A 19,132-nucleotide genomic window follows, 5' to 3' on the forward strand; every position below is an offset into this window, starting at 1 on the left:
AACACCCTGTTTTTTTCTCACTCATGTTGACAGAGTATATCACTCCTTCTCTCCCTACAGGACACAGTGTTCCTGGTTGGAGGTGGGCCTGCAGTTATACAATGCCAGCAAATATTTTAGATGTCCTAATTTAGACACTGATGTGGTGGAAAATTAAAAAAAATATATATGGGTCAACTTTACACCTGAGGAAAAAAACTTTATATAAGCCAGAAACAACCAGAAACCTGATTTATTAAAAATCCATTTCCTTTTAATTCAGCTCAGTTTGACACCATCTGTAAACTATTTAATGATACTTAAAATGTTGTCATCTAATTAGGTTCAATATTCTGCAGTTGATTTATTATCACTGATTATAAGCAAAAATCATCTCAGATAAACTGGGATGACCTTACTCTGTCAGTCCAGTATAGTCCTGTTACATGTCTGGAATGCAAACACATCATAACTTGGCTGGATTTCAACTCCAAGAGAGAACTATGTGTTTATCCAACATCAGACTAACACTACATGTCAGATGGTGCATTTAAAGCCAGTAACCCCGTTATAAGTGTTTCAAATTAAACTTAGTCTCCTCTCTTCTTCAAATGATGTATGAAAAGGAAAATACACTACAAACATACAGCTAGTAAAAACCAAGCAGCTACTTAGTGAAACATTACAGCTATATTAAGTAAGTATTCCTCTATTTTTTGATAATAATGGGGTACTGGCATAACACAGTCACTTTTGCATCAGGTGCGTTGAAGTAACCCTGTTGTTGTCGGCTTTCTGTAGTAACCTGATTTCTTAATGTAAACCAGAAACCCGGTTTCCTTAATCGGGGTAAGGGATTAAGAAAAACCCGGTTAAACACAACTAGATTTTTTGCTGGACAGAAAACTTGAATTCTTGACCATTCGCCCACGTAACCTGGTTTGTAAACGGGGGTGTAGGCGACACGTGAGAAGGTGCTCTGACTGACTTCAGACCTGGAAAACGTGCCTCGGTGCCAGCAGTGCGGCGGGATGAAAGAACTGGCATGTAGCGATGCGTCCTCGTGTGTAGGCTAATTAGATTCAAGTCAAATCAAAGTTTTGTTACAAACTGAGCAGTAACTCAAATTAACATATATACAGGTGTTAGGTAAATGTTGCACTGGAAATTAAAAGGCTCCGACCAGGAAAAAAAACAAAAAAACAAACACCAATCTGTTACCACATATTATTAATATGCTGTTTATATTATGCTGTAATATATTATTCCCCTGAAAGCATTTTAATAATAAAAAAGGAATTAAAAGAATTTTAACAACAAATGAAACCAATCTTAGCCTTTGTTATTTTCTTTTGATTTACACATCAGGGTGTGTGACCTAGAAAAAAAAAACACTTTTGTATTAATGTAAAAGAGTGAAACTATTTAAATTGTTGTTGTCATCTCTCAGAAGCCAACGTTTTAGGAACTAAGAAAAACAGCTGCGTTTCCATCTGATCGCTATGATTTTCAAAGGTTTTTTTTAATGTGTCTATTAAGCAGCCATACGTATTCAATCATTTGACAGAATTACAGATCAAACCTGGAAAGAAAAAATAGGTTTTAACATGACATCAACTGTATAGCAATGAACCAGACAGTCCATTCACAGGACCCCGACCAGCTGAAAAATGCAGTAATGTGAACGGGGAGCTCCCTCTAGCGGCAATCTACTGCAACAAGCTGTAAAATGAACTGCAAAACCTTTGGTGTGACAACCACACCCTCCTAGTTATGAATATTTTGATTCCAATTATAAGTCTCACATGAATCAAATGAGGATGTGAATTAGACATACTGGGGTGAGAGCTCACTTTTACGAAGCAGACCCAGAGTTCCAGACAAATGTAAGAAAAATGTGAGTATTAAAAAAACTTTATTGATCTATGAGAGCACGAACAGATATAATGTAGTTTGTTTGTTTGATGGATAAAATCTAATGTTTATGACTTTCCAAAAAGAGTCAGAAACCATGAAATGAAGACAGTGGCTCATAAAATATATTTGTATAAATAGTGAATTATTAAAGAAACAAGACACACACGCTTTAGTCAGTCTAGACGCACTGAGAAAACAGAGAAAAAAGGATGATGAAAAAATTCATAACTCATGTAGTAGAGGGTTAAAGAAAAGACACAGTTGCAAATTGTTGGATAAAAATAAAAAGACTGAATTCACTGTCATCTAACTGTTATGATTTAAGACTCAGAGAAGCCACTGTGAAATCACTTCATGGATTTGTTCTATTAATATAAATTTGAATGAAAGCATTAACAAACTAACTTTAGATAGGCTCTATCTAAGTTTGTACCAATGAAGCAGCTTCAGGGTACATTTCATAACTGAAATATTTTAGACTTTGTTTCAGTGATGTCTAAGTTTGGGACTGAATGGATCTTGCCAATAATTAGTGCTAATAACATGCAGAACAGGATTAACATTCTGAAGCACTTAAGAACTTTCTTCAGGCCTCTGCTCTCCATATGTTTATGGGAAATGCGGTCTTAATTTAGAGAACTACTTAGCCTTGTTTAAGACCCATCTGCCCCCCATCCCCAATAAAAATAAAAAAAAGAAACCTTAAAAACTTTTAAGTGTTTAATTGTATTATTTTAAGCATTTTATCAACATAAAAATTCATCAGTGTGAATGAATAGATTAATGAGCAACTCCTCCTTCACCCCACAGACAGTTTTCCTTCAAGTGTCTACAACAATATTATGTACACATCATTACACAAAATACCTCACAGCATAACCCTGGCCTGTGGAGGGGTTTAAAACCTTTTACAAGTTCATGGGAAGAATGGATTCTTGCTTTAACAAGGGGGTAAATGACATATTACTAGCAAAGTAATGTGGCTTTGAGGTTTCTGAGGCAGAGAAGACCATTTACATCTAAAACTAGACACTAGATGTGAATGAGCCTTTAATCTGCTTTTATTTTTATTTTTTTCCTTAAAAGCTTGCTCTCTGAATCGGGGGAAAATGTATTCTTGAAACATCCGTTCATGACAGATGATGTGATGTTAACAGGGCTAACAACACAGGGTGAGTCAGGAAGCTGGTTTGGTCCTTAAGAAATGAATTGTCTAGCTGAACTCATGAAAGTGACATTATTATAGTCCTCTAGATCCTGAACTCTTCTCAACCTTGTGAAAAAAATATTTAGTTCCTTTTAGATAAAGTGGCACAGTAATGGATTTCAAGTCATCCTGTATATACATACATAGAATTGTTCAGATCCCAAATACAATATTTACCCTTCTCTTACTTCTGTGTGTGTACTCTTGATGAAAATAAAGGTGTCATCATTTCTCTATTACAACACAGAATATGAGTTTGACATTGAACAAGGTGATAAAGCACCTCACAACAAAAAGAGTATCTACTTCATGAAAATTTTGTTGCAGTTACTCTCATACAGTCACACTCACTCACACCCGTTTTTCATGAACAATCTTTAACTGTTTGGCTGTGAAAGAGAATCTGGATACAGCAGTTTGGGTTTTTCCAGGTTGTGTCAGCGTGTTCCAGTGATTAGACACAACCAGAAATCTGCAGCAGTAGCCATAAGTTAAAATTCCCCCATCATGCATCTGTCCTGCTACTCCACCTCCACTGTCCTCTAGCAATGCCACAGCTTTCTGCAGCCCGGTCTTAGCTTTAATGTAATTTATATTCAGGTTAAAGGAGCTATCTGTAAGTTTTCTCTGCTGCTCAATGTGGTTACTTTTCAGGAGTGGGTGGTGGTGATGGTCACCTGCCAAGAGCTTCGGCCATCACTGTGTGTAAACACATCAATGAATAGAATACACCCTCTGAGCAGCACTACCTCTTCAAGGCAGTCTGGACACTACAGTAAGTCACTATTGGAAAGTGATGAGATGGGTCAGCCCAGGGCTAGCAGGCTAGTAGGCTAACTTCAGTAGAAGTGATAGAACTTGAAGCCAAACACTGGCGTTGCTTTCCATAGCTGGAGACACCTCTTGGTGATTAAAGGAATTAAGTTTGATGCTGAACTCATAATGTTTCTTGTAGGCTAATAAGTAACAGCTGTTAATGCTCACATTATGCAGTAATAGTAAAACTTACAAGTAACTCCTTTAAAACCAGACATTTGGATTTTCATCATGGCAAAGAATACTGGATAATCACTGTTGTCTATCTGATATGATGCAGAGCATTTGAATATATTTTCCCATACATTTTCCATCAGTAATTAAAGGGGCACTCCACTGATTTTAAACATTAAGATCAGGTTACTCTTCATATGGAGTACTACTCAGCTTGTGAAACAGTTGAGAGATATCTCAAATGAAAAACATGATCAGGTTTCATAATGGGAAGAGTAGGACTAACTGTTTATGAAACTTCCTGTTCCTTGCCAGTCGTTCAGTACCCCTTTAAGTTCTAGGGAAACATGTAAATGTAAACATGTAAATTAACCAATTTAAATATTAGCACAAAGTCTAATTTATCAACACCTTCAAGAAAAACATGAAAAATAATAAATAATGCAAAAATATACATGTATCTGCCTTCAAAATCCTTTATCAGTCAACCATATTTGTATGTTATTGGTCAGTCTTGATGGTGCAGTCTTGGCAAACAGACTACCTGGATGAATGGGTATATTAAAAACAGGGCTCTAATTCATCTAACTAATAGACCACTTATTTCCTCCATTAATTCCTCTGAAACAGCACCACAGACAGGTTAATGTGGGATTCCTGTGACGGCTACAGCTGAACTTAGTCGAATATGGTGTAGTCCTCAGTATATTTCCTGTCCCTGTATGTACACTTTTCTTGCATTTTGACAGTTAACACACGTGCTAACGGAGAAACATCTGTCCCTACACACTCACTTTCCGACAAGTGTAGAAACAGAAATGGCAAATTATTCCATCACCAAGATTAGCTCTCTTGGAAAAGGTTTTTCTAAAGGTAGTTTGAAGTTAAGTGCAGTAAGCAAACAGCTACATCTGAATTTGTGTTCAGATCACAACATGTGACGATCAGAGTTCTTTGGTAACTATTTTAAGCGCGGCATCTCATGACAACTCTGAGCGGACATGATGGTTAAATGATTTCTTTCGCTGAGAAAGACTTTTTTTTTTTTTTTTGAGAAAAAAAAACATTAAATACATCCAATGGAAACTTAATTCAGAGAACTTTAGGAAAAGACAAAAATCATACATGTGTCTAAGATATCCATCACATCAATCTATTCCTATTTAGTTTCTCCTATCTATTTTAATCTTTACATGACAAACAAAGACACTTTGTTCATTGTGTTTGACTTGACGCAAAAGATTTTTATAAGCCCCTTGTTTAATTATCTAACCTATAAACAACCTGCTGTGCAATAGTGCCCTTGTTTCATCACTCTGTTATCAGTTTTATCACTTCATATATGCTTTATCACTCTACAGACATAGTAAACCAACACATTAAACCTTTATGTGTTGGTGCTTTCTCACAAGTCGACTTACAAAGCTGAACTGGTACAGTCAGAATATTTTTTCACTTCCTCTTTCTGTTTTTTCTTGTTTCTCCCTCAAAATTTGTTATTATTATTTCTAATCATAATTAATATCCTTCTGATAACATCTCTAAAAGATCTGGTTAAATATTTATCAGCTGTTTAAAGGCACTTTGCATGTTTTGTCCATCTAAGAAGGAAGCGATTGGCCATTGGACTGATTAGCATTAACATCAAGGGAAATATAAATTACTGTAGTCCTGATCTGAACAAAACAGCTGGCTCTAAGGGGAAATGACACAATGTGAATGGGCAACACTCCACAGTAATGGATGTTGAGCACAGGGTAAACTGCATTCAGATGTTTCTTGGCAACAAGTTGTTCCTCTGTGTGAGAAAAGCAGTAGTGCTGAAGCAATGCCAGAGGAAGAGTTGCCCCACTGTGTGGACACAAAGTCACACTTGTGTCACCACCATGAGGGTTAAAGGAGGATTCCAGCATGATTTGAGTTTATCCTTTCAATTCTAATTGTTACTGTTTTGACATTTTCCAATCAATTTTGCAAAAGCTTGTTCAGTTCGGTTCAAAACAGCACAGAAAAATCCATTACTAAATAATAAATACATTACATTAATAAAAAAGCTAAGGGATCAAAATCTATAGCAATTCTTCCTGGGGGGCATGAATGTCAGTGTCAAACTCAACAGTCCATCTGATAGTTACTGAGCTATTTCAGTCTGGACCGAAACAGAGGAGCAGCATTGCCAGCCACACTGCTAGCAAGGCTGAAACTGTGTCCACAAGCCTTTTCTTTAACCCTAACCATAACCCTACCAACAATTTTATCATCCTACACATTCTGAGCATTCCACCACTGTCTCAGACAATTTTGATGCTAGCTTTCATTGGGACCTACTTGAATTTTGTTAATTAGCATTTTCCTAACAAAGGCAGAGGTCGCACTACTAGTATTAAAGAAACGTTGATGTTGATATTGCATCAGGTTCCACTTCCTGACAATCGCAACCCAATCAAGCCAACAGATAAACCAAAACAAGATGCTTCTGCCAGCTAAAAACGCTGAACTTTAAGATCAATTTCTCACACCTTAAGCTTCTGTAATCTTAGGCAGAATCAAAAAAATGTTATTAATTGTACTGGAACTTTCCTTTAAATCCATGGGTATGGGTGAGAACAAGTGAGGGTGAGGTTCCTGTTTCTATCAATAATCCAGAGTTTGACTACAGTGTACAGAGCACATCTTCAGTATCAAGAATTCTTTGCATCAAAGATAATTTAGCCACCAGTATTGAAACTTATCGATGCAAAGATGTCAAAGCAGTGATTTGTGTTCAAGCCTCATTCCCACCATCACCTTTAGGCAGTAAAAAAAAATCCTCTCCAGAAGCAATACGCTGCTGAACATGCAGATATGCTGATTTAGTGTCCTAGTTAGTGAGCTGGCCTGAGAGCTATGGCTAAAGACAGCACATTTATACGATATAAACAACCGAGGTAATGCGGTAATGCTCCTTAATTTTCGAGCTCTTGGCGTTCTTGCGGCGGCTGAGCAGACCTAAATAAATTGTGATGAGGGTTAAATTTAGACTGACAGGCTGACAGCTCAGCCTTCAGCACCAGCAGGGCTCCAGGGCCCAACCCTGTGTCCGTAAACGTCTGTTTTTTTTTTCTTTGCAATGCTGTCTCAGCATTTGAGTGTGTCAGGCCTTCCCTGCCTTCATGTATGTGGGGATGGTGCCTCGTTGAGTCAGACCCTCGAAGCGTTTGTACGTGTAGTTGAGAAACACCCAGTCCTTCGACTTGAAGTCTGGCTCTGTCGCATTGGCTGTTGAACACAAAAACAAAAGACAAAGAAGAGAGGGTTTTATTTATTCTAACTGCCACTTGGGGGCATTATGGACCATGTAATGTAAATGAGAAGCCTGTACAAGTAGTAAAAATACATGGTAATATTAAGAAGCAGGGAGAACTTACATAGGACTTACATAAATGACCAAACATTAAAATTAGTTTGTCTGTGGCTCAATAGGTTCCCTTTGTGGAAAATATATTATTTTCCCAAGGCTAGTGTTCCTCATAAAGCAGCTAGCAGAATATTTCATAAGACAAACCTGGCTGAAGGATGTCTGATTCAGGGAAGTCATCAAAGTTGGAGGTGTCGTCAATGCTCTTGATTTCAATGGAGATGGCTGCTGGCCGCTCCCTGTGAAGGCAAGACAGAGAGAATCAGGGATGGACCAAGGAGGAAGGAAGAACACAGAGAGTAGTGGCTTTGCAAAAGAAGGTAAATAAAAAGCTTCCTGTACCTGATGTGTTCCCAGTCCACCGACTCAAAGAACGGGTGACTCTTGATCTCCTCCACACTCACAGCTCCAATCCTGTTCTCAGCATCAGTACAATACCTGAAACACACGTACACAGCAAACTGATAATATAACTGCCCAATAAACTTTTATATGCTCATTACTGTGTCAGGAAAAACAGCCATCGATATTCAAATATTCACTAGGAGTGCCAATATTGTTGGCATATGGCTTTCATGTGAGTTTGTTACTTGAATGCGAAATAATCTTAAACCAAACTGCAACTTTACAAACCTTAATATCAAGTCTTTGGCCCTCTCTGAGATGGGGACTTCAGGTGGGAAGACGAGAGTTTCCTTCCAGTTCATCACCTTCCTGTATGTCTCCTGCGGCGTCTCTGAGCAGAAGGGTGGGTAACCTGAGCAGAGCCAATGAGGATTTTAGAAAAAAGCTGGTGGTACTAGAACACTAAAACCTTAATTTGCTAATTATATAGTGTAATTTGATAAAGACAAAGCTGTGCTGTGCTTGTTACTATTTTATTACAGACAAGTGCATGCTTACCAATGAGCATTTCATACATGATGACACCCAGAGACCACCAGTCACACAGCTTGTTGTATCCTGTCTGCATGAAGACTTCAGGAGCAATGTAGTCAGGCGTTCCCACGGTGGAATAAGCCTGAAAGTTACACAGAAAGTTGGAAGGTGAGGGCTGTAGGTAGGTGTTTAATTCACAAACTGACTAGTAATGTACTAATTTTCATTCTGTCCAGCATCTACCATTAAAATACATAATGTACAACTCCTGAATATTGCACTATTTAAGGATGCACTTTACTGGCATTACAACAGTACTTGGTTCAATAAATATGTTTATCAGTGTGTAATGGCGGTCCTTGAGCAAGACACTGAACCTTTCTCTGCCTGCTTAGTCATACGGAGTTTCTCTGGAGTACCAGTAAAATGGCAAAGCCTTACCAGCTGCCTCCGGTTCTTCTTCCAGGTTTCTGCTTTCCTCTTAGAGTTCATATTCTGAAAGGCTGCAGCATGCAGGGAAGGACAGGGAAGGAAAAGTGTATGATTACTTAAAAAGTTAATGTACAATTTTTGAAAGAAACCAAAGCAGTGTCTCTCTGAAAACTCTGGTTACATTACTGCTTGACTTTTATTGTGGAGATTTTGAACTCACAGAAATCACTAGGAGGGTTGTGTGTCAGGTTCCTATAAAATTCTGTGCGATGAGCCTTCTTCAGTCCCGTACACAGGCCAAAATCTGACAGCTTCACGTGTCCCTGTGAGCAGAGACATTTATGAATCATCTGCAGAAAGTCACCGCATGCTGTATGCTGTACTAACAGTCAGGAAATTTCTGGGTGTCTGTCCATGAGTCTGCAAAACATTTGTGTGTGTGTATGTGTGTGTGTGTGTGTGTGGTCTCACCCTGGAGTCCAGCAGCAGGTTGTCAGGTTTGATGTCTCTGTGGATGAAGCCCAGCTGGTGGATGGAGTCGATGGCCAAAACGGTCTCTGCGATATAGAACTGGGTGGCCTCTTCAGACAGAGTGTCCTTTTTCATCAGCAGGGTCATCATGTCGCCTGGCAACAAGCACAGAGGTCAGAATGTTTGAAAAAATGATAATCCACATGAATACATGTCTTGCTCATGATGGACAATGATTTATAACACAAAAAAGCAATACACTCTGTCTGTAGTTCAATATATCCTCTGTTCTAATCACTCAGTGGTAGCGCCTTGGTTTGTCGTTAATAAAAAGAATAATCAACTAAGATCCACAATACCAAGATTGATTGACCGTTTTTTCAGGAAATGCAAAAACACAAAAGAAACTGATAACATTTTGTTAATAGTAGGACAATAATAATAATATACAATCATTTTTATTTGTCTCAATGTACACACATTCTTAAAGTATCAGGACAAACCTCCAGGCAGGAACTCCATGATAAGGTAGAGGTTCCTCTTGTCCTGGAAGCTGTAGAACATCTTGACCACCCAGGCGCCGTCTGCTTCCACCAGAATATCCCTCTCTGCCCGGATATGAGCGACCTGCAGGGAGAGGGTAGACAGCCTAAGATGCTGCAGCAGCTTCAACAGTGCACATTAACATCCTTGCTGACAAATGCTTTACCTGTTCCTTTTCCAGCATGTCTGCTTTTCTCAAAATCTTCATGGCGTAAATGTGGCCTGTGTCTTTTTTCTGCACCAAACGCACCTGAAAGAAAAGACATGACAGTTAAAGTCATGAGGAATGTCAATAAAAATGTCAGTGCTTTGCTTGACAGCAGTGTACGCAGATTGACAGCATCGAAAGTGTGATACACAGGAAATGAAATTAACACTGTGGTAACACTGGTGAGAGTACACAGAAATAATGATATGGTCAAGGTAAGAGCCACTGACACCACACACATTCCTGATGCCCTTGACTTGACCTTTCAACACAAGAAAAATTTCAGTTGCAAAGGCTTCAACTTTTCCACTGTTTTTTTGACATACCTCTCCAAAAGCACCTCGTCCAATAACTTTGAGGGACTCAAAGTCATCCAAACCCAGCCGTGTCCTCTTCAGTCGCAGAAACTCAGTCTCCTTACGGGCATGCTGGGAGCGTCGCATTACTTTCTGCAAAACACAGGGAGACTCACTGATTTAACCCTCTGAGACCCACATAGAGACGTTTCTGTTTTTCCATACCTTTGTGTTTTATCTTATAAAGAAGTTTTTTTTACAGTATCATCAAATTTTATACATCCCAGAATCACCACAACCACAGCTAATCATATCTGTCACTTAATAACACCTATATACTATACAATAGGTGATATTAGTCCATAAAACAAAAAACAGATCCTAAATTCTTAGTCATTTACTTCAAAACATCACTGTAAACCATGCTATCCAAACAAAATCTCACCACAGAAAGTTGCACATACATCTTTGGATTGTGCTAGAAGTGATTTGAAGCTTCTAGCTTCTTCTGTCTATGAGTTATGCCCATTCTCCTGCCTGTATATCCCTAAACATGATATGCATCACTGTTGTCCCTGTCCAGAATCACACACAGGGACACCTGACATGCCTGGCACCAGAAAGGGTTATTTACATGGGGGCTCACAACTATAAACTGCATGTAAAACCAAGCCTCTGCATTAGACACTCTGATTGGCTGTGAGAGCAGGATCCAGTAGTAGTATCCATTTTAGAAATGTGACTGCCGGTGTCATCAACTCAGTGGCTCAAACCACTGCCAACCATACAAATGATATTCGGGGGCGTATATGTTCCCATTGGCTTCAGAGGGTTAAAGAAGTTGATGAAGACAATGAGAAAAGTTAAGAAGAAAAGGGAAAAAATGACAGCACTGTAATGTAACTGTATACTGTACCTCCTCATCTGGTAAACCCTCTTCTTCCATTGCCTTCTCCAACTTTTTCTGCCTACAATTAGAGGAACAACAAATATTGAATAAAAATAAAGTAAAACCTGCTAAAATGTGGAAGAAATGTTGCACTCTTTATTTACAATATATGAGAGATACATTTTGGTGTGGAAACACACAAGGTGGGATTAGGTGACCTAAAGCATGTTAGATCTTGAAAATGAATCCCCTCTCAGTTTATGCATGGAAGTAAACAGTGGGTCCACTGAGGAGCTAAACCGTGTTATCTGGACTAGAGATCAACTCTCAGGTAAGGTGAGAACGCAAGAGGTAGATTACAAGATGCCCTTTGTTGTGTTCACACCTGAGCTGAAACACCTCTGCTTTGTTACCTCTTCCAGTGGTGGATGGCGTGACATCTGATGCTTTAAACAACAGCTACATTTACACGCAGAGGTAACTGGCTAACTAAAGTGAAGGTGGGCCTTGAACCACCTGTGTTGCATGAGCTACCTATTAAAGGTGCTATGTCCAGGTGGTAAAATAGAAAATAAAGTAAAATAAATAACAAGTTTTATAAAATAGACACATACAACTTAACAGATACAGTTGATCGGGTGTGTTTCTGTGCATGTGTGTGGAGAGAGGCTGGGTGGTTTCAAATCAATAGGCACTGTGGGCTGTGGAGGAATGGATTTCATAACAGCTTGGGCAGTTTTACCTCATCTCGCGCTCCTCGTGCTGCGTGAGCAGAGTGCTGTAGAAGTTTTCCAGTGTCAGCTTGGCCACAGTCACCCTCTCTCGGGTGTGGTTGCTCATGGGAAGGGCAGCTGCAGTCCCTCCCGTCATGGCCATACTATCCTATAAGAAAAAAAAAACAAAAAAAACGAACAAAAGCACTGCATTACCAAAGTTGTTAATGGTGTGATATGACCAGTATCTTATGGAGAGCTACACTGATGAAGTAGCACTGCCTATTTCACAAAAATGTGCTGATAAACACTGCTTTCTGGTGTGACTGGTCCTTTATCCTGTGATCATTATTTTTGATGAGTGTGACTGATGTTCGGCAAAAGTTACATAGATTTACTTTTATCACAAGGGAGGTTCACACTGTGCCTTCTGGTCAGTCTCTCCAACAGACCAGTAGGAGTCAGTACTGCAGCAACAATTTCAGGGACCTTCACTGGCTTCCCATCCACCAATGAAGACAGCTTTGGGCCAATGTGGTGGCCGATAAACTGTGTCACCTGTATGTCAACACAGCAATCATCAACATAGCTGTGCAACTCGGGTTACATAAATGTGGTATGTTTTGTGTCCTGTGAAAAGAGCACTCCAGCAATTTAGCATTGTGCATGATGCAAACAACATAATGATGAATGATGAAGATAAAGTGATAAAAGAATCAAAATTCATCAACATCAGAGTTATTTAACACAAGTAGTATTTTGTATTATAATAAGCTGATCTCCATGTGTACAATCAGTGGGTTGCATGCCCTTTTACATATATACTATATATATATATATATATAATACTACTTAACAGTTATGAAACACTGCCAACACTGGAGCACCACAGCTTAAAAAAGTGCAATGTCAAAACTATTCACCACAGTGTGACTACAACTTCTCTGTTTAGAGATGCACTAGGCAGGATTTTAAGGTCAAAAGTGTGACCCCTCGATGTGTACACCAAGAGGAAGATATGCTGTGCTGAAAACTTGATCTAGCACTTTACTTTGTACTTCTGATGACCAAGTGTAACCTGCTGATGTGAAAGTCTGCTTTAAAATCTTGATTATGCCCAAGAAGCCATGGAGGGTAAAGGCCAATGATCAGGGGGTATCCATTTTTACATATCAGCAAGTGCAGCTCTGGAACACATCCCCTGACCACAGACTAACTTGAGGTGCCCAAGTCTGATCCTTGGTACAGAAATATTCTTGCGATCCCAGAATAGGGACAGGGAATCATGTGCTGTGGATAGCACGTGGTCTGCAAGGTTTCATTCCAGGAGCTTTCTCGATGTGCATTCCTGGGAATTTTTACAGCCCTGGATAATACCAACCTGCCAAGGAACAATCCCAAAACTCAAAAACACAAAGATGGAGGACAGAGAAAGGTCCTAGAAGTTCACTTGTCAGCTGAGGAAACATCGGATGTTGATTTGAATGGTGGGAAAACCAGAGCCCATTATTCATTACCAAGAAAAATGCATCACATCAGAGCAGCACTTCAGTCATTAGTAGACAGATATTCATATGTAACAGCTGGAAACTGACCAATGTCTCTGGGCTCACTCTTATGAAATGTTCACTCTCTCCCTAGAAAAAATAAAAATAAAAAATTCTTTACAAGGACACATACTGACATCTTGAATTTGTCATGTACGTCTTGTGTGGGTGGAAACCACAGAAACACAGACATTCTAGTGAGGTGGAGGCCACAAACAGTAGTAGGCTGAATCATAAATGATGATGTAAAAGAGTGAAAGGAGAAAACTAAGGATGACAAAGGGAACTCTAAATTTTAATATTTTTAAATTATTCAAATATTAACATGATCAGATTGTAGACATATTATCTAATAGAGGGAAAGAGGAAGAGGGTAGATGTGTACATTATCAAAACATTTCAGAATTAAAAAGGTATGAATGGGCTTGATTAGCTCCCACAGAGATAAAACAGTCCTGCAGCTCAGAGATAGGAGCCGTGTTTCGTCTAGTCCCAGGCCCTTTTCCCGTCCCGGCACCAACAATTCCACAACAGATTACATTTCCTGACTTCTGAGAAAATATTGGTGAATCACTGCTGCAGACCCGGTTTGGGAGATTTCTGCTGGGTGGAGAACAGGGACACTGGCGAATGAGGGTGTTGAGTTACTGAGATCTGGACAGATTTACCTGAGCACTGCTGATCATCCTCAATAAAATGTGATCCTCATCAAACACAAAGTAGCACAAGACAGTTCCTGTGGGGACCTTCTATGTACTGTGCCAATGGAGCCAACTCACAGAGGTCACACAGGTAGATAGATAGATAGACATTATTGTCTCCAACATTTGTACAGTACATACTCCCACATAATAAATCCAGCTACATCGCTACATACAGTATATACATGCAGTCAAAAAAGTGCGTTCTTGTGATAACACGACTATGGAATTCAGAACTGCTATGGCGTGTCCTGTATAAGCGATCACATGGGAGTGGAGTGAAAATTGATTTTAGGAGGTGTCTAAGGTCATGGCTCTGTTGTTGAGATTTGAGAGATTGGAGGTTGATGATTTTCAAGATAGTCTGTGTAATACGGGACAACGTGTTCATGTTGGAGACAAACAGCATGGTGAGAAAACAGGGGCAGCAGTAGTTTATAATAGAGGGTGCACTGATGTTGTAAAGCTATGTCATCAAAGTTTCAAATATCAACACATTGTTTTTGTCCCACTGCCCAGCTCTACTGGTTTTCTGTATTGAGGGTTTTGACTTGTCATAGTAGACAAAGGACAAGTGCTGCTGATAACAATAATAATGAGCCAACGTGTTTAACTGACATCTTCCAGCAGGCATCTTTGCTTGTCAGAGCAAGCACTGGTGAAACAAATTATGTTATCAATGGTGTGGTTCCTTTAAGTGAGCCCCATGCTCAATACCAATACCCTGGCAGTAGCTAGCCTGAATGGGATGCAGTTGTGTTCAATGTTACCAGTTACACCTGTGCTTTTCCTGCTAACAAGGCAACATGTCTGCTGTGACAGTGGTCTATACCAGAACACTGAACCTGACGCAGCTAAATGGAGTTCAGACATGAATCATTTCATGAGTTACATCTATGCTTTTCCCACTCTGCCAAAATGTCTTCAGTGTAAAAGACCTGCTGATGTACACAGTTGCGCCATGAGCCTGAATGAGTTTTCTGCTTGTTTTTTCCACCAAAGTGGAAAATGAAGCATCACACAGACTGTTAGAAACTGTTGTACCACAGCTGAACCATTCGGGCCTTTAGCTCAGACTGAAGGGATTCAGTTTGGCTCAAAGTTAACCAAATCCACCCCATGGCTAAACAAACAAGGCTACACCACTTAGGCACTTATAAGGAAGGCATTCTGAAAGCAAGCTCAATATTTAGAGACTAAAGCATGCAGCCTAAAACAGTGGCATAATCAAACCTCTAATGGATAAAACTTTGTTGTATAAACTCAGATGATGTTTCCTCATTTTACTGAAACTGTTAAAGGTTCAGTCCACCCAAGTTACACAAAATATGCAGTCATACATTTAATGGTACCAAGCCATGCAGATAGTTTTGCTTTTATCTGCCAAGCTTTTGAGATCTCCTAGGCTGCCACCTAAAAACTATTTGTTAGTGGTGGTTCAAGTATCAGATATGAAACACTGCCTATTACTGGAGCACCACAGCTTAAAAAAGTGCAATGTCAAAACTATTCACCACAGTGTGACTACAACTTCTGTGTTTAGAGATGCACTAGGCAGGATTTTTAAGGTCAAAAATGTGACCACTAATAAAGATCCTGCAGATTGATGAATTAATGAAGCGATGACTCCTTAACAGTAGTAAGCAGTGCTCCTTCCAGAGGACTTGACCCCTCATGTGTACACCAAGAGGAAGATATGCTGTGCTGAAAACTTGATCTAGCACTTTACTTTGTACTTCTGATGACCAAGTGTAACCTGCTGATGTGAAAGTCTGCTTTAAAATCTTGATTCTGACTAAGAAGCCATGGAGGGTAAAGGTCAATGATCAGGAAGTATCCATTTTTACATTTCAGCAAGTGCAGCTCTGGAACACATCCCCTGACCACAGACTAACAGGGGGTGCCCAAGTCTGAAAAAGGCAACAGTGATCTTCGGGAAAACAATGTTCCAGTTACTCTGCATGATAAAGCATAATTACAGATATTTCCTGATGAAAACTGCTGCCAGCAAAGTCTGTGGATTACCCTGAGTTTATCTACACTGGCAGACATTACATAGCTAACAACCAACAATAACAACATAACATGACAGCAATAATCCTGTCGCCACATTGGAATTCATGATCAGACCCGGCAGATAATGAGCTAAGAGTCAGACTCAATGCCATACATGTGTGGGTAATACTATTATCTATTAAATTTGAATAAACAAATTAAATAAAATCAAGGCATAATATTCAGAGTGTAACTTTTCCCCTACATGGCGAGTTTCTCAGTTTGGTGTAAATTTCTTCAGTTTTCATGTGTGAGTGGAAACCCACAGACACACTCCACCCATCGGTGTGTGAATGGGTGTGAATGTTAAAGCGCTTCGTGCGTTGAGCAAGCGCTGTATGAATGTGTGTGTGTGTGTGAATGGGTGAATGTGACGCGTAGTGTAAAGGCGCTTTGAGTGGTCAATACGACTAGAAAAGCGTGTAAGTCCATTTACCATTTAAGCACTGTAAGTGACTGGACAGGAAGCCCTTTCCGTCCTGTATGAAAGGGCTCAGTCATGACACTGCAAAGAGGAATGGGGCGCACACGCATGTATGTGTATAAATAAAAATGACATAAAAATATCCTGCATTGACTAACCTTTCTTTTCATTTCAAGCTAGAGTCACTATAACATTTCAGTAATGGGAGCTGTATGGTATTATCAATAATTCAATAATATTACAATCATTATGCGTATTTTCCTATGGCACTATATTCATAATATATCCTTATTCATAGTTATACACAGTTTTTCCAGTGGTAATATATACTTCAGGGAATATGCTTCAAAGTTGTAAAGAAGTGAGAAAAAAGACATTAGTTTTGTATGTCAAAATCAATGCCACAGGAAATAACACTTTTTCAAAGTATAAGTGGACAAAAGTAAATAAGTGTAATATGTACAACATGTATAGCTTTTTATGTGTAACCTAGCTGTCCTCTCATAGTCCAGTGTACTGAGTTTCCTCACCTGCTGAGATGGAGTGTCGGGACACTTACATATTTCATTTAATATGTTTATTGAGTGAGTTTGATGCTGTGTTGTGTTAGCTAGCTGTCTGTCTGCTAAATTCCCTCTACGTCTGTCTGGCAGGTTCCATTACAGCAATAAATAAACCTAGACAGCATAAAAATAAACAGTATTTGGTGAGAAATATTTTTCACCTACCTCCGTATCCTGCTCCAGAGTCAATTTTTGGCTTGGCGCCAGCCACAACCCAGGTGAAGAAATATTCTGTGTAATTTCGTATATTTTTGCCTAATATTTAGGCAGCTGAAGGCTACACGCTCCTCTTACTGACTACCCTTTAGAGAAACCTATCAGGCTGCACAGGAACCATCGTCGATATCAACGCCAAATCATAACAAAAGTCCTCTGACGTTCACACCAAGCTAACCTAAAATAATTTGAACATATTTTAATGTCTTCATTTGTAACCCCTGACCTCGAGATTCAACGCTCTCTCCGTCTTTATCGCTATAAAATATCAAATGAGCAGTGTTGCTTCCTGGGACCGTTGGGCTCATCAGACGCTTTGGCAACGCAACGGCGTAGCGCACGATTGACGTTGGCGCGAACCAATCACCGATGAAGAATAAGACCTATGGTTTCCACTGCCCAATCGTATGTGGAATATGGATGCGAATGACAAGTCTATCAGCCAATGACAAGCTAGAAACCGCCACGCAGGGGTTTGTGTCTCAGGACGCAGGTTCATTTGGTTAGCAGTTGCAGCTATGAAAGAATACACTAGCTACAGTAGTTGTAAGCCTTGTTATATAATTTTATTGACTATGCTTGTTGAAAATCCTAGCCAAATACAACTAATATTATTGTTAATACTTTTGTAGAATTATATTACATAAACATTACTGTAAGATAATCAATTCTTTTATCCATAAATAGCAAAGGCCCTGTAAAATACAAGGGTTTATATAAGGTCAATGAAAGGTCACATTGTGATAAAAATACAAATTGCAGATTCTTGACTGATATAGCTAACCATGAGACATTTACCACAATAAAATTAAATTAAATTAAATTAAAAAACTAAATTAAAATTAAATTTATTTTATATTAAGATATTGCTATACATAAAAATATGAAAGTAAAAGAGTAATCTATATCCCATGGACATGTTATTGGACTGCTTTAGCCAAGTGGCAAAAAGACATGACAGCATCATAAAATGTGATAAGATACCAATAAAATCATAACCAGCCAGCCAGACCACAGCTATACGGCAAGATCTGAAAACTTTGGCGTCACAGTTCAACATGACTGCAGGTTTAACCAAAAACACATAAAATGTGTTCATTGGTTAAAGTAGACATTGCAGATTATGTTTTCATGTTGTTTTCACAACACAATTTGTAGAAATTCCAATGGATGTTTTGTTTCCTCCAATCATCCCAGCAATCGTCCACCTTATCTAACATTTCCTTGTAGCCTTGTGTCAATGTAACAAAGAGATAGATGCAGCAACATATTGCCCCAATTACTACTGAACAATGCAAATAACGAAACTGTAACACCAACAACAGCGTTACTGACAAAAACACAGTGAAAATCTATGCAGGTCGGTCAGTGAAGTTTCTTTGTCATTAATCTCCTTATTTGGACAGGCTGAGTGCTTTTACCGTTAAAGCCATGATGTCAACATGTAGAGAGGTGGGTGTACCCTGCTAACACATCTGGGTGTGGTGTCCAACAGACAAGGCTGTTTTTATATTTCTCACATCAATGGGGCCCACTGAGCTGTGACACAGCACCTATTTTTAGATTTGGGCTATAAACTTCTCTGGCCTGCAGCCTAAACACTAAGACCACTGAGCCACATTTGGAATAAAATCAAGACTGTACCACATGACTGGTGATGTGTGGAAACAGTATGGAGATTTTCATTTGTTAACAGTTAAAATAT

The 19,132-nt window shown here is 39.1% G+C and overlaps 1 protein-coding gene across 2 annotated transcripts; it reads right to left on the reverse strand.

The window, feature by feature from the left end:
• Positions 1 to 2,603: 2,603 nt before the first annotated feature.
• LOC108888351 (serine/threonine-protein kinase 38-like) lies at positions 2,604 to 17,742 on the reverse strand. Of its 2 annotated transcripts, XM_018684321.2 has the most exons (15): positions 17,377 to 17,742; positions 12,320 to 12,479; positions 11,951 to 12,090; positions 11,236 to 11,287; positions 10,350 to 10,472; positions 9,982 to 10,065; positions 9,776 to 9,899; positions 9,273 to 9,427; positions 9,022 to 9,124; positions 8,811 to 8,872; positions 8,394 to 8,511; positions 8,124 to 8,247; positions 7,833 to 7,928; positions 7,638 to 7,729; positions 2,604 to 7,351 (listed from the first exon to the last, which is right to left on the reverse strand). In XM_018684321.2, exons 3-15 carry the CDS (start codon positions 12,082 to 12,084, stop codon positions 7,227 to 7,229), a joined length of 1,392 nt encoding a protein of 463 aa, XP_018539837.1. In that variant the 5' UTR covers positions 12,085 to 12,090; positions 12,320 to 12,479; positions 17,377 to 17,742; the 3' UTR covers positions 2,604 to 7,226. The 2 variants fall into 2 exon arrangements, with proteins under 2 accessions (XP_018539837.1, XP_018539836.1); XM_018684320.2 differs by lacking the exon at positions 12,320 to 12,479.
• Positions 17,743 to 19,132: the final 1,390 nt, after the last annotated feature.

The sequence above is a fragment of the Lates calcarifer genome, linkage group LG18 (genome assembly GCF_001640805.2).
Source record: "Lates calcarifer isolate ASB-BC8 linkage group LG18, TLL_Latcal_v3, whole genome shotgun sequence".
Classification (NCBI taxonomy): Eukaryota; Metazoa; Chordata; class Actinopteri; family Centropomidae; genus Lates; species Lates calcarifer.

Bases quoted from the DNA above. Each gene is read 5' to 3' on its own strand.
- LOC108888351 (XM_018684320.2), bottom strand. From the start codon at position 12,084: ATGGCCATGACGGGAGGGACTGCAGCTGCCCTTCCCATGAGCAACCAC. The intron at 11,288-11,950 runs GTAAAACTGCCC...CTCTAATTGTAG, and splicing joins CACGAGGAGCGCGAGATGAG to GCAGAAAAAGTTGGAGAAGG. The intron at 7,352-7,637 runs GTTTGTCTTATG...TGTGTTCAACAG, and splicing joins ATCAGACATCCTTCAGCCAG to CCAATGCGACAGAGCCAGAC.